The 17,422-nt window shown below is 31.0% G+C and overlaps 1 protein-coding gene across 1 annotated transcript in view; it reads left to right on the top strand.

Annotated features, from left to right (window-relative positions):
* The window catches only part of LOC134688405 (acetyl-CoA carboxylase-like), a 68,900-nt gene that overhangs the window by 21,358 nt on the left and 30,120 nt on the right, over positions 1-17,422 (top strand). Inside the window, exons 12-23 of the mRNA XM_063549108.1 lie at positions 175-256; positions 1,032-1,102; positions 1,941-2,081; positions 2,706-2,834; positions 3,478-3,784; positions 4,375-4,494; positions 4,920-5,020; positions 5,502-5,590; positions 5,881-6,005; positions 6,384-6,497; positions 7,318-7,431; positions 8,590-8,679. Of these exons, the coding sequence (XP_063405178.1) occupies positions 175-256; positions 1,032-1,102; positions 1,941-2,081; positions 2,706-2,834; positions 3,478-3,784; positions 4,375-4,494; positions 4,920-5,020; positions 5,502-5,590; positions 5,881-6,005; positions 6,384-6,497; positions 7,318-7,431; positions 8,590-8,679 (1,483 nt within the window). The remainder of the gene's footprint in view (positions 1-174; positions 257-1,031; positions 1,103-1,940; positions 2,082-2,705; positions 2,835-3,477; positions 3,785-4,374; positions 4,495-4,919; positions 5,021-5,501; positions 5,591-5,880; positions 6,006-6,383; positions 6,498-7,317; positions 7,432-8,589; positions 8,680-17,422) is intronic.

The raw sequence follows: 17,422 nt of genomic DNA, 5'->3' as shown, positions 1-17,422 counted from the left end.
TGTTTAAAGTTTTATTTCGATTGAGTGTTCTTGTATTTTGAATCAAATTGAATAAAATAAAGGAAATTGTAGTTCAATTTTTAAAGAGCAAAAATATTAATTTAGAATAAGAATGAGCCATTTTGCCTACAAAAATGTTTGAATCCTGTATGAGATAATTATTGTCCATTACAGAGGACAGATCTTACCAACACATTCCCTGAATAACAAGGTGGATGTAGAGTTTAACTATGACTTTATCAAATATCGTACACAGGTATATAAATCATTTGTTGGACAGTTAATATTTATCTATAAAGTTAATCTACCAATTATTTATGCCTTATTAGATTTTGTGAGGTAGACAAATCCAATAATTTGATTTGATTATGTAATTATAATACTGAGCAGAATTCACTGTTTTTAGTTCATGGTAAAATTAGCCTGAATATACTTGTTACTATGTACTGTGGATTCTTTTATTTTTCGTAGGTATCAATTTTTGTGGATTAAGGAAAACCAGCTGTTTCGTGGGTATTTGATTTTCATGGCTTTGCCAATCTCTGCATACATGGCCTACAGAAAAGTGTATTTTGTTGAACATTTGAATGTGTTGTTCCCATTTTTGAAATACTAAAGCTTTTCTACCTCAGGAATAGATTACCTTAGCTTTATTTGGCAAAACTTTTAGGAATTTTTGGTCCTCAATGCTCTTTAACTTCATACTTTTTTTGGCCTTTTATACATTTATTGTTTCGAGTGTCACTGATGAGTCTTTAGTAGACAAAAGGCGTCTCTGGCATAAATATAAAATTTTAATCCTGGTATCTATTATGAGTTCATTTATTGTACCCACAAAAACCAGGAGAACTGGTATCCAACGAATAATAATGAATCCACAGTATGATAAATATAATCAAGTAGTCAAATTAAGTTCGAAATTCTAAAAAGTTTTTATACTATAGAACAATTGCAAATTTATAAGATTTGCTTATCAATCCTTTAAGTTTGGTTAAAGGATGGGAAAGTTGACCTTGTGTTTTATATTTCAGGTTGTGAAAACAGGAGTTAGTACTTATTTCATCAGTATGAATAAATCCTTTATTGATATTGAAGCCCACAGGTATGATTATAACAATCTGTCACAGAGTTCTGTTAACGTATAATTGTTCCGCCTAACAAAAGTTACCCTGGAAACTTTGTTATAAACACTGTCATAATATCTGTTCCTGTTGGATCAAATACTCTATACCATTTATTCCATAAAGAGCAAATACTATAATATATGTTCCAGTAGATATAATAGAATATTTATTCCTCTTGGAACTTTTGTTAGGAAAGAACTTTGATTTAGAAAGATTTAAAATTTGACAAATACTTGTGTGACATAAACAATTATCTGTTCCTCGACTCTATGATGCATTTATATTTGCAATGTTGTTTTTTTTTTAGATGTGTTTGATTTTCCACTTTAGGAAAATTTGTTGCCTCTTTCATCAATGTTAAAATAATATTAATTAAAACATTAAACCATGAACTAATCTGAAATTTTCTTCCCAACTGGATATGACTATTAAAAACACTTTTTTAAACATTTGTAAGTATTAGAAACCAATGCTACACACATAGTTTTGCCTGAGATATTTTGATTTTAAATGACAACTTTTTGTTTAAATAACCAACACAGTTCCTCACAGTACTACCATTTTCAAGCAAATGTGTTAACCAGTATGGATTTGGTTGAAAATTTCAGTGTAATTCATACTTCAAAACTGATGTCTGACTGCAGTTGACTGGTTTATAGCCATACAGTTATGTTTTCATTAACAATACATATTTGCAGAATTAGAATTATTTAATATAAGCTGACACTTCGATACTGACAATTTAATTTGAATTTGAAATTGACCTTTTCATGATAAGCTTGACCAACCTTTGAAAATCCTTTGATTGTTTTACAGACTGAGTGATGGAGGGTTGTTGATATCATTCGATGGATCCAGTCATACCACCTATATGAAAGAGGAGGTTGATAGTTACAGGATAACTATTGGTAACAGAACATGTGTTCTACATAAAGAAAATGACCCAACAGTCCTCAGGTAACTATTGGTACCTAGACTTGTTGTTGCCTTTTATAGCTGACTATACGGTATGGGCTTTGCTCATTGTTGAAGGCCATATGGTGACCTATAGTTGTTAATTACTGTGTCATTTGGTCTCTTGTGGAGTGCTTTCTCATTGGCAATCATTCCACATCTTCTTTTTTATATTGTGTTCTATGTAAAGAAAATGAGCCAACAGTGCTGGTCGTATTTATATGATACATATTAAAGAATTGGAAGAAATTTGTAATTATGTGAAAATTTTCTTTTAACTGCTGTCATGCAATTCGGTGTGGTATGGGTGATGCTCATTATTGAAGGCCGTACAACAAGCTATAGATGCTTACTTCTAAGTCTGTCATTTGATATCTTGTGGAAAGTTGTCAATCATACCATATCTCTTTATTCTTGTATATATTACAAATTACAATATGAAAATATTTAATTTTTAACCAACAAAAATCATTTGAGGTTTTAACTTTGAAACAAGAACTACTTTCTACATTAATCAAGTAGACTTGTACCCACATCATCTGTACATTAACTAAACCATATGAAAGGTGACTTTGGAACAATGTTTTTTTAATTGTACACATTTACATTTTGATTTTATTTGTCCAGGTCCCCCTCAGCAGGAAAGTTACTGAACTACACTGTAGACGATGGTGGACATGTATTTGCTGGTGCTACCTATGCTGAGATGGAGGTGATGAAGATGGTCATGGAATTACGGGTGTCAGAAAATGGATGGTAAGGGTGGTCAATAACATAAACTGTAAATTCAGAAACTTGTTCATGTATTTATTATTGTAATTTACAATAATTATTTGTTGCAAGGAAAAGAAATGCTGCTTATGAGTTTTAAATCAGTAAAATTCAAAATGTGTGTTGTAATGTCTGTGAAACCTTTCCTGCCAGTATTTTCGCATTAATATAAAAATCTTAAAATTTTCAGAATTTATAGTTTTTGAATTACATAAAATATTTAAACTGATGTATTTATCATGGAATACATAGTATTTTTTAAGGTGAATAAGCTTTTATTTTCTAAGCATGGAAGACAAAAATCAAGTAAATAAGGGTCTTTTTTCAATGATTTTATTCAGACATCTATCAGAAAATATATTGACATCAGATTGGAAAAAGGGGAGTTGATTTGAGACCAGACATGCATCTCATTCTTGAATAAATGTATATTTACATTGTTCTAAGCTTCAAACAAAGTTTATTGCCCGTTATATTAAATATGTAATCTTGTTGTGTCTGCCTTTTCCACTAACTTAGAGGCAGGCCACAATTAGCATTTTTTATTTTGACATTCTCTTTTAGGAATTACATATGTGAAAAATTTAAATTAGTTTCATTACTTTTATAATTAACTTGACCATTACAGTGTCCACTTTGTCAAGCGACCAGGAGCTGTACTAGATACTGGTAGTTATGTAGCAAGGTTAGACTTGGATGATCCTAGTCGTGTTCAACAGGCAGAACTCTTCATGGGGTCATTACCTACATTACAAAACCCACTGAACCATGGAGAAAGGATGCATCAAGTTTTCCAGAGAACTAGAACGGAGTTAGAGAACTTATTAGCAGGATATGTACTGCCAGAGCCTTTCTTTAGTACAAGGGTGAAGAAATCAGTAGAAACTTTAATGAAATGTCTGAGGGATCCTTCATTGCCATTACTTGAAATGCAGGTAATTATAATTTTCAATTTAAAGAAAATGACAAGGGGATCCTTTGTTGCTCTTGTTGAAATGCAGATGCTTATATTTTGTTTCATGTTTGTTGTCATATGTGACATGAGGAGCTATGAGCAATATTTTGATATAAAAAATACCTTTTGTGAAGAAAATATGTGGAAATTAATTATTAAGTCAGTTGAGATAGTTATATTAAAAATTAAAGCATTTTAGTGACAACAACTGAAAAAAGTATAGCAAAAGTACTGAACTCCAAGGGTAATAAAAGAATTGGTCCATACAAGTCCATAAAAACTTACAAAATCAAATAGTATCAACCAACTTAAAAATTGGAAATCAAGTCATATTCCTGACTAGGTACACACTTTTTCTGAAGATAATATAGTGTTAAACCTTTGTAACTTTGACTTCTCATACAACATTTTAAAATATTGAAAAGATATGATCAGTAGAATTTTTTGTATCTTTTAATCTTATTATGAAAGCACCAATACCAATCATATGTTAATGCTATGAAAAATAAAGTGATTTGTAGGTAAAAACAATATATTGAAAATTTGCTTATATGATTTTGTACTCTACAGGAATTGATTTCAATTATCTCTGGACGAGTACCAACACATGTAGAGAGATCAATAAAGAAGTTACTACAGACATATGCCAGTAATATAACATCCGTACTAAATCAATTCCCAAGTCAGCAGGTAAGTTAAAATACATTGGTACTGAATTAATTTCTTTGTTTACAGGTTTAAATTATAAGTTATATTACATCAGTTTTGAATCAACTCCCTAGTCAGCAGGTACACAATAAGTCTGATTACATCACTCCTAAATCAGTTCCCTAGTCAACAGTAAATCATAGTAATGAAAGGATGTGAGGCATCTTTCCATGACTCAAAATCAGTTAATGCACAGAAAGAAAATACACAAAAAGCAAAAGAACTGTGTTTTCTGTTGTTCTTCATTTCAAAATTGCAGCAAGGACTTCAACACGGAGCAAAAAACTCTCCTCTCACTGCAAGTTTTAGATGGCCCTAGCACCTATAAAACAGAACAAAAATAAACTGTTGTAAACACTATCTTGATTCAGTCAATATGAATCAATCTTTTTTTTAATGTTTTATAGATAGCTACTGTAATCGATGGCCATGCTGCTACGCTTACAAAGAAAACAGAAAGAGAAAACTTCTTCATGACAACCCAGGGCATTGTACAGCTAGTACAAAGGTAAATATAAATATGAAATGAATATACATAGTCCTTATAACAGATAGGTTATGATTGATTTTTAAGAGAAAAGTGAACAGAAATCTGTTGATCTGTTAAACTTGAATGGACCTAGCTATATATATAGTCATGCAAGCATCAATTAGGTTTCAGGTAATTATTTAGGGTGTAGAAAATATCGGAATTAACCATCATATCTGTAAGTTTTGTTTTGATTGTTAACAGAGCCATTAAAAAACTAGCTGTTGAAATCATTATAGAATTATTATTTTGAGAATATAAATTATAGAATATATTGATGTCTAATATTCTTTTCTAACAAGAATGCCACTTACTGAATTTTGTTTGTTTTCTATAAAAAAAAAATCAAAAAAAAAATCATCCAATTGAAATTCTTGAATCGTATCTATAATTATGGTATCATTATTTATTCTGAAAAGTTGTTCGAGGATAACTTATAAGTTCATTCTAATAATTACAGATACAGAAATGGTATCCGTGGACACATGAAGACAGTTGTTCAGGATTTACTGAAACAGTATCTGAGAGTAGAACAACAGTTCCAACAAGGTTTGTATTTACATAACTTATGTATAAATAACAAATGTTTAGTGTAAAAGACTTTAAAGATGAATGAGCAAGGGACAAGAGGTGGGGAAATTTGCTCTTTCAAAAATAATCCATAAATTCGTGACTATTTTTAGAATGACTTGTTAAAAAATTGGGGGGAGTATTTTTTTATCCCAACGGTCCTTTATAGAATATTTTAAATCATTGTTACTTAAATTTTTATTAGGCAGATTATTCCATGCAATTCTAGACTAGAATAATTATTATATAACATGTTTTTATATTTTTAGGTCATTATGATAAATGTATCACTAAGTTGATGGAGAAGAAAACTGATGACATGTCAGCCGTAGCTGCCAGTATTATATCTCACCTGGCTGTCAAACAGAAAAATAAACTCATTATCTTACTGATTGTAAGTCAACACTTTATGGATCACAGATAAAAAAATTTTTTTTTAAAGTAAGGCGGTTTCTGAGCTATACGGGGCAAGAGCCTGAAGTTGAGTTGTGGCTGAGAAACCTCCTTACTAATTATATATAATTTGCCTATGGTGTTGTTGATTTTGCACATGCACCGTTAGTTTCTTGCAATAATTTTCCATCTATAGTGAGTAGCAGGATATACAGAGTTATCTTAAAGAAACGACAGCTTGATTAGTATGTAGTTATTTCAAGTACTTTGAAAACAAACTTTTCTTTAACGCATGACTACACGAGTTTTAAAAAACATACTTTTACATGTATTTGGATGCCAATGAAGAATTTTAACATTATTTAAATTTGATTTTTAGGAACATTTATTTGGCAAAGAACCAGGCTTGACCGATGACTTGGCTTCTATCTTGACAGAACTGACCACCCTTAACAGACAAGATAATAGTAGTGTAGCACTGAGAGCCAGACAGGTATATATAGTTTAGATTTGTTGTCTGTGAAATACTTTTAACAGATACAATAGGTGATAGTTGTCAGGTAGATATTCAATAGTTTTTTTTTATGCTAATAGCTAATGGAAGAAAATGAAACTCATTAGATGTATTTTACACACTTCAAAGTTCAAATTTCTGTCGGCTTTTATGCAGATTGGCAATACAACAAAACAAATATTCACTAAGTTACAATTTTCCCTAAATTCATGGAAAAATTGGTACCTACAAATTTCAGCTTTCTTTTGAGTGGAACAAATGTCTTTTTTCCAAATGTATGTATGCATATCAAAAGTTTATGCTTATTCATGTAGAAAATCTATTGCAGTTAAATGAAAAGGAACCCCATTTTGGTGTGTGGATATTTTGTTACTGTTAAAACTAATAGAATTTGTATATGCCAGCTAGACAATGGGTCACATGTTTTTGTGTTATTAAACAAACTTCATATTTTGATAATTTATACTGTATTTCTGCCAAAAAAAGCACATAGTTGTTTTGTGAACCCCAAATATTTATGAAACTAAACGTTAAAAAAACATAGTTTCTTCTTGTTTTGAAAGGTCTGTATTTTATAGTTATAAATAGCAGTACTTCTTCCCTTATGAACTTGAACAGAGAAACAATCCAGATGTGGATCCAGAATTGTCATAAGGTAGAGCCCATTCCACAAGAGGGAGCCCTCTCCAGTCATGCTTCAGTGATTCCCTAAATAATCAAACAAGTTTTTCCCGGGCAGAAGGTCCCCCCTAATTCTGCAATTGATGAAATCTACATAAAGATATATTGTATTTTATAGGTTCTGATAGCAGCCCATCTTCCACCATATGAACTTAGACACAATCAGATGGAATCTATTTTCCTGTCTGCCATAGACATGTATGGGCCAGAATACAATCCTGATAACTTACAGGTAAACTGTTTATACATTCCATTCAAATATAAAGATTTCTTTAATTTTAGTTGACTGTAGTAAACTGGTTCTGATGAAAAGGTAGCAAGTAGTTATTTGCATATATACAAATAATGTTGATTTTGAAAGGTGCTGAAAAGGGTTGAAATTAATCCTTTAGAGAATCATATTTCTCAAAATTAGATTTATTTTCCAATAGCTTTTAAGTCTCCATTGTAAAAAAAATAAACAAAAATTTGCTCTCTGAATACTGTTATATATATAAATGTATATATAAAAAAATAAATGTTAAGTCAACATTAATGAATTTTATGACAACTTAGAAATATAACCATATACTAAGTACATTATACTTACTATAGGTTTCTATTAAATATATAACTCTTCTTTTTATTTTCACTTTCAGTTCATGAATCTAGAGCAAAACAATGACATTTATGACGTAATCAGTTATAATTAATTTGTTCACTTTTTACATATACAGTAAAACTAAATTACCAGAATGGTTTTTTTTTCTGCCTGCTATTTTCTGCGTTTATATCAAATACATAGAACACAGTTCAAATTATGAGTAAACTATTAAAATGTTCAAGTTTATATAGTAAGCTGCTCTAACCTTGTATATCTATCATTTGTTATTAAAACAATGACAACAGTTTCAATTCTAAGCTAGGATTCTATAATTTATCATAAAGAATTATTTTTCGAAAATAATTGTGATTGAGTTTTACTTTATATTTGAATAGTTCTTACAGATTTTTATTTTATCTTTTAAAAATAGTTGTGTTTTCATTATTTGTTATGTTTTTATTTGATTTTTTTTCAAAATGCCATATATATAAGACATTTTTGGATTGAAGATGTGAAACCATAGAAACTGTAATAATGGAAAAGGGCTTTAATATGTGGGTAACATAAGATAGCTCTCTAAAAGTTCTTTTGTTTAACAACTTGATTAAAAAATGATATAAGTTTAAGTTTAATAATGTTTATTATATTTATATTATAAAAATTGCCACAATGATATTTATGTGTATTTTTACGACACAAAATGAAAGGAATACTGTAATAATTCAGCTGATCTGATATTTAGGTTTTATACATGGTGATACAATGAGAGATAAGTGAATGATATAATATGCTTTGTTTTTATTTCAGAAAATAATTTATGCTGAGACTGCAATCTATGATGTTCTACAGGATTTTTTCTGGCATTCTAACTCCCTTGTCAGAATGGCAGCTTTAGAAGTAAGTGAACGGTAGACAATGACAATAATTTTACTGCTGTCTTACAGTGTTGCTTTATGATTGACTCATTCCTCATTGATTATATAGACAAACATCACAGTATATATAATCAAAATATAAGGTAAAACTAACTAGTACCAGAAAAAAACCATTCAGAAAAGTAGATTGTCCAATATCCAGTAGTGAAAAAAAAGTTTACATGGATATTCAGGATTTTCTGATCCAAATAATTAAAAAAACTTGTTCAATATAGTAAGACCAGTTTGATATAAGGGTAAACATAGATATAAATGAAGTACAAAGTTGTGAAGATGATCAAATAAAGAAATTGTACATACATGAACTTGTCCTCATACTCCCCAGCTAAGTATAAATTGACTCTATAAATGTAGTTTGATTAGTTTAAACAATATTTTATTCAAATAAATTGAATTGGATTGGACAACAGGCATAACCTATGTAAGCCCTATTAATGTATGAATCATATACTCCCTGTACCATCATAACAAAGTCCAAACTGTGTTATAAAAGCACTTGTCTGTGACTAGTCGAGGGTATTGACGCTCCGATGTTTTTGTGCTAGTTTGAAGTTTTACAGTTCTGTATATGATTTTTCCTGGACTTTCGAATCTCAAGTAATAATATGTGAGTCTTTCTGAATAATAATTTTGATGCATTTACCAAAGAAAGATACTTTAATAGCCATTTGAAGTTCGGACAAAAGAAAAAAACAATCTAAATATAGATATTGGTAGTGATTTAATTGAGTAAATAAAACTCACGGTATAATAGTTCGAAAACTAGATCGTAAATTGTTTGTAAACAAAGCAAGTTTTATACAATAACTATATATTGTTCATACATTAACATTTAAATATCTCGTAAGCCGAGAATGACGCAACAACAACAAATAACGAGCTTTGTTTCGACAGCTAATGTTGGCAAACTCTCTGCTACACAGGAAAATGATGACTCTGTATTTAATGACTCAACACCTGCAAAACCAAAATCTGCAAAACGCCCGCATACATGTCTCTCTAGCGATGGCGATCATGGTTTATGCATCGAAACCGAATTAAATGAGATAAGGAATTCAATGAAAAACATATTGAAAAAAGAAGACGTTAAAATGATTGTCACTGAAACAGTTACAAGCTTGCTTGCACAAATGAAAAAAGAGATGAAAAAAGAACTTAAAAAAGAAATGATGGTTGAAATTCAAACAAATAAAGAAAAGGTAGAACAGCACTTTAAGTCAGAGGTATCTAGACTTAGTAAAAGAATAGACAGTGTAGAATTTGACAATGCTAATATATTAGAAAAAAATGCAAACCTTCACAAAGAAAACAGGTTTTTGAAAGAAGAGATTGAAAATACGGGTAAACGTGCAACCGAAGCAATGGAATTGTCAAACTGGAATGAACAATACTCAAGGAAAAAAAATATTAAAATATTTGACTTTCCAGAAAAAAAGGGGGAAAGATTGCCTCATAGTTTTTTTCATGAGATAAGTAAACTGGGTGTAAATATTGAACCATCAGAGATTGTAGCAGCACACAGGATACCAGGAAAACACGGCAAACCTAGACCAATTCTTGTGAAATTTATGCGCATGGAATCGAAAATCTCTATTTTGCGAAATCGAAAACTTATAAATGAGAAGTTAGAAGTCCGCATCTCTGACGATGTTACAAAACTGAACCAAGGGCTACTAAATAGACTATACCTGCATGAGGATGTCACCAGTGCGTGGTATTTCAACGGTCACAAATATGGCACCGACAGCAAGGGGGATCGGCATCGTTTTGACATTTATGACAACATAAGGCAGAAACTGGGCTCATAAGAATAGCTTCCGTATAATGCGTTCCGGTTCTAACATTACAAATTTGTTATACCTTTATTCAAAGTTGTTTATTGTTGTTTATTATTTGTTGATATCTTGTAAAAATGTCATTCTTTTTTATATTGTTTTCAACACCAAAGTTGAAAGTTTGAACCTTTGCATTGTAGCCTGTATATTCAGGGAGTGGCATACCTATTTTATTTATTTTTACGGAATTTAGGGTCTATTTCCGTACTAGTCTTTAATTTTACTATCCGTTTCAAAACTTCCGGTAGAGAATTTAACAAAAACTGCATATTTGAAATACACATTTTTTAATATTTTTGGTAAGAAGTAATCGGTTTTCAAGCTAGTCTTCGATTTAAAAACTTCTGGGCCACTTCACTGATATGAAAAAATACACCGAACACCATCTCCTCTTGGAAATAGAAGTAAAATCTTATCTGTTCTCTGCGAAAATAATGAACCGTTAAAAAATGACTCGTAGACCTATAAATTATAACTGTGAATTTGTCCTAGTACTACTTCAGAGGAATCTCTGCACATAATCGTGAGATTGATAAACAAACACTTATTAAATGAAACCCTTGTCAATACATTTTATCATACAATAAATGTTTAAGTGTTAGTTTCACTCTGGATAAATACAATATACATGTAACACTGAAATGAGCTGATGAGAGATGCATGTACATGTACAGTTAAGATGGGGTCAGCAATTTTAATTCAATTGTATATAAAGATGGTTGTTTCGTGTATCAGGATTTAAAGGTGCATGTTTATGGCATATGTATGTGTATATTTGTATGTGTTTTTTAAAATTTTTTTCTTCAATTGTATTATTGCATGTACCTGTGTTGATAAAAATGCTTTGTTGTTATTATGTTGGTTTTTTTTTTTTTTTTTTCTTTTTTTCGTTACTTTACTTTCTTTTATTTAGCATGGGGATTATAAATTAGCATGTTGACTTTTATTAATATATATGCTATTCTTTGGTATACATTGTCTGAGAATTTGTCTCTCTTAAAAACTAACAATACACAAATTAAAAATTAAAACGTGCAAATTGAGGTACAAATGAAGTTTCACAGAACTTTTTGATATATCTTTCAGTTTTACTTTAGCACAAAAATATTTGCTCATTTTATTTATACTATGATGCTCTCGACACTTTTTTTGGGGGGGTTGGGGGTAACTCTAAGTAAAAAATTGAAACATTGGGAAAACACTTTTACGTATAGATGCACATGTGTATGGTTTGTGGATACTGTTTGGATATATTGGGGTTATAGATATTTATATTTATTATTATTTAAGCTATTCTTGTTTAACCACTTGATAATATTATGTCGACTATAACTATTGTTAGTGTAAACTGCAGGGGTTTATCAGAAACAGTTAAAAGAATTGATATATTTACAAAATATAAGGACTTATATGATATAATTATATTAGTAGACACCCATAGCACATCTGAAAAAGAAAAACAATGGCTGCATGAATGGGGATATGTGGGGAAATTTAGTTCTTTTTCTAGTAAAAGTAGAGGGGTAGCTGTTCTTTTCAGAAATACTTTTGAATTTAAAATCCATGGAGAAAACATAGACTTGTCTGGTAATTTTGTTATATTAGATATCACCATTCAGGACTATCGTATAACTTTGGCAGCAATATATGGACCGAATAATGATGAACCAGCCTTTTTTGACAACATAAAAAACAAAATATCCCACTTTGGCAACTCGTCAATTGTAGTCGTGGGTGATTGGAATGTTGTTCAAGATTATGAGATGGACACATTATATTATAGAAATGAAAATAACCCCCAGTCAAAAGCTAAGATACATGAGGTTATGCATGACCTTGATTTATTAGATATATGGCGCCTGCAACACCCTTTTGAAAAGAGGTACTCATGGAGGGGTTCAAATCGCAAACAAAGTCGTTTGGACTACTTCATGATTACCTCTGATATAGAAGCATTTGTAATTTCATCAGATATAGGAATTAGTTATAGATCGGATCATTCTCCAGTACTTATTGATTTAAAATTCTCAAGCCAGATTAGAGGGAAGGGTACATGGAAATTTAATAACAGTCTTTTGAAGGAAACTGAGTTTATTGAAAAAGTTAAAGGGGATATCAAAACTGTCATTGAAGAATATGAGTTTGATCCATCTATTGATATTGAGACAGAGGACAAACAGTTTAATATAAGCTATCAGCTTTTATGGGATATGATTAAATTGAAAGTTCGTGGATCTGCAATCTCATTTTCGTCTTTCCGGAAGAAGGAACAAAATAATAAAGAAAAAGAATTATTATACAAGATATCATTATTAGATAAAAAACTCATAGAGAATAACTTGCCATCAGTACAACAAGAAAGGGAAGGGTTGGAACTAGAATTAAAATTAATAAGAGAAAAAAATGTTAAAGGGATAATTACAAGAGCAAAGGCAAGATGGCATGTAGAGGGGGAAAAGGGAAGTAACTATTTTTGTAATTTGGAAAAAAAACATTATACAGAAAAAATTATTCCCAAACTTATTCTGGAGGACGAATCTGAGATAACGGATCCATGTATTATTAGAAATGAACAAAAACAATTTTATAAAAAATTGTATACTAGTTCTAACCCATTGTTACTTGAGACTCACAGGAGCACATTTCTTCAGCATGACAATCCTTTTATTACAAAACCTATTGAGGAAGAGGTGAAATCATGTGAAGGACCTTTATCAGTACAGGAATGTCTGTCTTCTCTTAAACATATGAAGAACTCTAAATCACCTGGTATAGATGGATTCACTGTTGAGTTTTATAAATTTTTCTGGAATGATATTAAATTTCCACTAGTAAGATGTTTAAATGAGGCTTTAGAGTATGGAAAGTTCTCTATCACTCAAAGACAGGGACTCATTACCTGTATACCAAAGGAGGGTAAGTCAAAGTTTTATCTTAAGAACTGGCGACCTATCACACTGCTGTGTGTAGACTATAAGATAGCTACAGCCAGTCTAGCAAATAGATTTAAAAAGGTCTTGGTAAATATAATTAGTCAAACACAAAAAGGTTTTCTTAAAGGTAGGTATATTGGTGAATGTACTAGATTTATTTATGATTTAATGGAAAAGATGGAAGAAGACGACATTCCTGGACTTTTACTTTTAGTCGATTTTGAAAAAGCTTTCGACACAGTCGAATGGTCTTTCATATATGAGGCTTTGCAGTTTTATGGATTTGACCATACATTTATAAATTGGATTAAGGCTTGCGACTGTGATGCTTCTAGTGCTGTGTTGAATAATGGTTATATTTCTGAATTTTTTTCATTAAAAAGGGGGGTCCGTCAAGGGGATCCTCTGTCTCCTTACCTTTTTATTTTAGTGCTAGAATTACTAAGTGCAGCTATTAAAAATGACCCTGAGGTTGCAGGTGTAACAATTAATGACTCTGAATTTCTGTTGAGTCAATACGCAGATGATTCTTCCGTAGTCCTGGATGGTAACCAAAAATCCCTAAATCAGTGTTTATACTTGTTTGATAAATTTTCAGAATGTGCTGGACTTAGGTGTAATGTTGACAAAACCGAAGCTGTATGGATTGGGTCAAAAAAGGGTAGTATGGAAAAACTTTTGCCAGAAAAAAATCTTGTTTGGAACCATTCTGGGAGGTTTAAACTACTAGGTATATGGTTTGAACTTGCTAAAATGGATAAAACTCTATGTAATTTTACAGCCAAGATAAACAGTATCAAGTCATTACTCAATACTTGGGCTTATAGAGAACTGACATATATTGGGAGGGTTGTAGTTATTAAGACTTTAGCACTTCCCATTTTGGTCCAAGTTCTGACTGTCCTTCCTAACCCCCCAGAAGGGGTTTTGAGGGAGATTCAGAATATATTTTTTAACTTTCTATGGAAAGGAAAACCTGATAAAGTGAAAAGGGCAGTGATAATGTCCGAACACTGTGATGGTGGTCTTAAGATGCCCAATATTTATTATTTTTGCTATAGTGTAAAAATGTCTTGGCTGTATAAATTATTAGATCCCCAAAACTACTCTCCTTGGAAAGTCTTGCTACTTAGTTATATACAAAAATTTGGGGGGGACAAGATTTTACACTTAAGTCATGAAGGTTTACTTTATTTAGCAGAAAAAGTTAATCCATTTTGGCATGATATCCTGGTAAATTTTTCCAAGTTAAAAAATAAGCTTAAAGTTGAAAACAATACTGAAATTTTGACCCAGTCCATATGGCTGAATCCAAACATCAAAATAGATGGCAAGATGATTTTGAGGTTCAAATATGTTGAAAATAGTATATTCTTCATTAATGATCTTATGTCAGATAAAAATACATTATTCTCATATGATGAATTTAAAAAAAAGTATGATATCAATACTAACTTTGTAGAATTTTATAGTATTTTAAGTGCGATTCCAAAGAGATGGAAAAGTATGATAGAAGGTAGTTCAAAACTGGAAATTATTGAAAATAAATTAATAGATAAAGTTAAAAAGGAACCAAAATGTTGTAAATTTTTCTATACATTATTTTTGGAGGATAATAAAGTGTTATCTTTATCTTCCCGTGAAAAATGGGATAGAGATTTAGATATGCAGATTGAGGATTGGAATGCTATTTATTCCATGCCCTTCATCATAACCAGAAACTCTTTTCTGCAAAACTTCCAATTTAAGATTGTTCATAGGATTCTACCATGTAATTCATTTTTAGCTCACCTGGCCCGAAGGGCCAAGTGAGCTTTTCTCATCACTTTGCGTCCGGCGTCTGTCGTCGTCCGTCGTCGTCCGTCGTCGTCCTGCGTCCGGCGTTAACTTTTACAAAAATCTTCTCCTCTGAAACTACTAGGCCAAATTAAACCAAACTTGGCCACAATCATCATTGGGGTATCTAGTTTAAAAATTGTGTCCGGTGACCCGGTCAACCAACCAAGATGGCCGCCATGGCTAAAAATAGAACATAGGGGTAAAATGCAGTTTTTGGCTTATAACTCAAAAACCAAAGCATTTAGAGCAATTCTGACATGGGGTAAAATTGTTTATCAGGTCAAGATCTATCTGCCCCGAAAATTTCAGATGAATCGAACAACCTGTTGTTGGGTTGCTACCCCTAAATTGGTAATTTTAAGAAAATTTTGCTGTTTTTGGTTATTATCTTGAAAAATATTATAGATAGAGATAAACTGTAAACAGCAATAATGTTCAGCAAAATAAGATTTACAAATAAGTCAAACATGACCGAAATGGTCAAATGACCCCTTTAGGAGTTATTGCCCTTTATAGTCAATTTTTAACCATTTTTCGTAAATCTAAGTTATCTTTTACAAAAATCTTCTCCTCTGAAACTCCTGCGCCATATTAAACCAAATTTGGCCACAATCATCATTGGGGTATCTAGTTTAAAAATTGTGTCCGTTGACCTGGTCAACCTACCAAGATGGCTGCCATGGCTAAAAATAGAACATGGGATAAAATGCAGTTTTTGGCTTATAACTCAAAAACAAAAGCATTAAGAGCAAAACTGGCATGGGTTAAATTGTTTATCAGGTCAAGATCTATCTGCCCTGAAAATTTCAGACGAATCGATAGTCAATTTTTAACAATTTTCATAAAATTTGTAAATTTTTACTAACACTATCAACTGAAACTACTGGGCCAATCATTATATATGGGGATATATGTACGCAGCAAGAATGTTCAGTAAAGTTAGATCTACAAACATATCACCATCACCAAAACACAATTTTGTCACGAATCCATCTGTGTCCTTTGTTGAATATTCACATATACAAATGTACCAAGGTGAGCGACACAGGCTCTTTAGAGCCTCTAGTTATTGAAATGTAAATTAAAAGAAACTGAACTTTGTACTTTTTGTTCAGAAATTAAAGAAAATATTTTTCACATTTTTTGGGAATGTAATGTATCACAAAACTTCTGGCTATCCGTTATAGATTGGATTAAAAATTATGGCATTCTCCTGCCTTTCAGTGCAAAAGAAGTCATTTTAGGTGTGTCTGAGGATTTTGTCAACAGTAAAATAGTTAACAATATTTTGTTGTATTTCAAATATTATATATACAAATGTAGATGTAAGAACATATTCCCCACAAAATGTGGTGGGGTAGAATATTTAAAATATTGGATTAATATAGAAAAATACTCTGTATGTTTCTTAACCCCTGTACAAAAAGTAAAAATGGATCAGAAGTGGCATTTGTTAGAAGCAGCTTTTATTTAATTTATTTGATTAATTAACAAAATCTTTTTGTAATATTTATATCTATATCTTATTATATCCATATGACTTAATTGATTTATCAAGTATTACTTTATTTTTAAAAATGTGTATCGAATACTGTAGTATGTAATTTCACATGTTTCATCATCAAAAATAAAATAATTACAAAAAAAAAAGCACTTGCTCCACTTTAAGCATTACATGAATCTTTAAAACAAGAGGTAAGGGATATGCATCTTTGTGAGACTTCCAGTTAATTTGTCTAAAATCAATGCAAATGCGCAGAAAATCTTGTTTTCAACTATCTTCTGTTACTGATTCTTGAACTTTTCATAGGGGGGTTTGTGTAATTTGTTTATATAGTTACATTTGAAGTAGTTACATAATTTTGCCTGAATACAAACTTTTAAACTAGAGTAGTTTGATAAAACCCAGAGTATTACAATGTTCCATATGTGTAGGTATATATATGTTTTTTACATTGTTTATAATGAGTCATTTTAATATTTTAGGTGTACATACATTGCCTATGATGGGATGTGTGTATATTTTAGGTTTTTATAAATTGTTTACAAGAAAGCTTACAATCCTTATGATGTGACATGGGCATATTTTAGGTGTATA

The sequence above is a fragment of the Mytilus trossulus genome, chromosome 10, assembly GCF_036588685.1.
Source record: "Mytilus trossulus isolate FHL-02 chromosome 10, PNRI_Mtr1.1.1.hap1, whole genome shotgun sequence".
Lineage (NCBI taxonomy): Eukaryota > Metazoa > Mollusca > Bivalvia > Mytilida > Mytilidae > Mytilus > Mytilus trossulus.
This window is presented reverse-complemented; position numbering and strand designations above follow the sequence as displayed.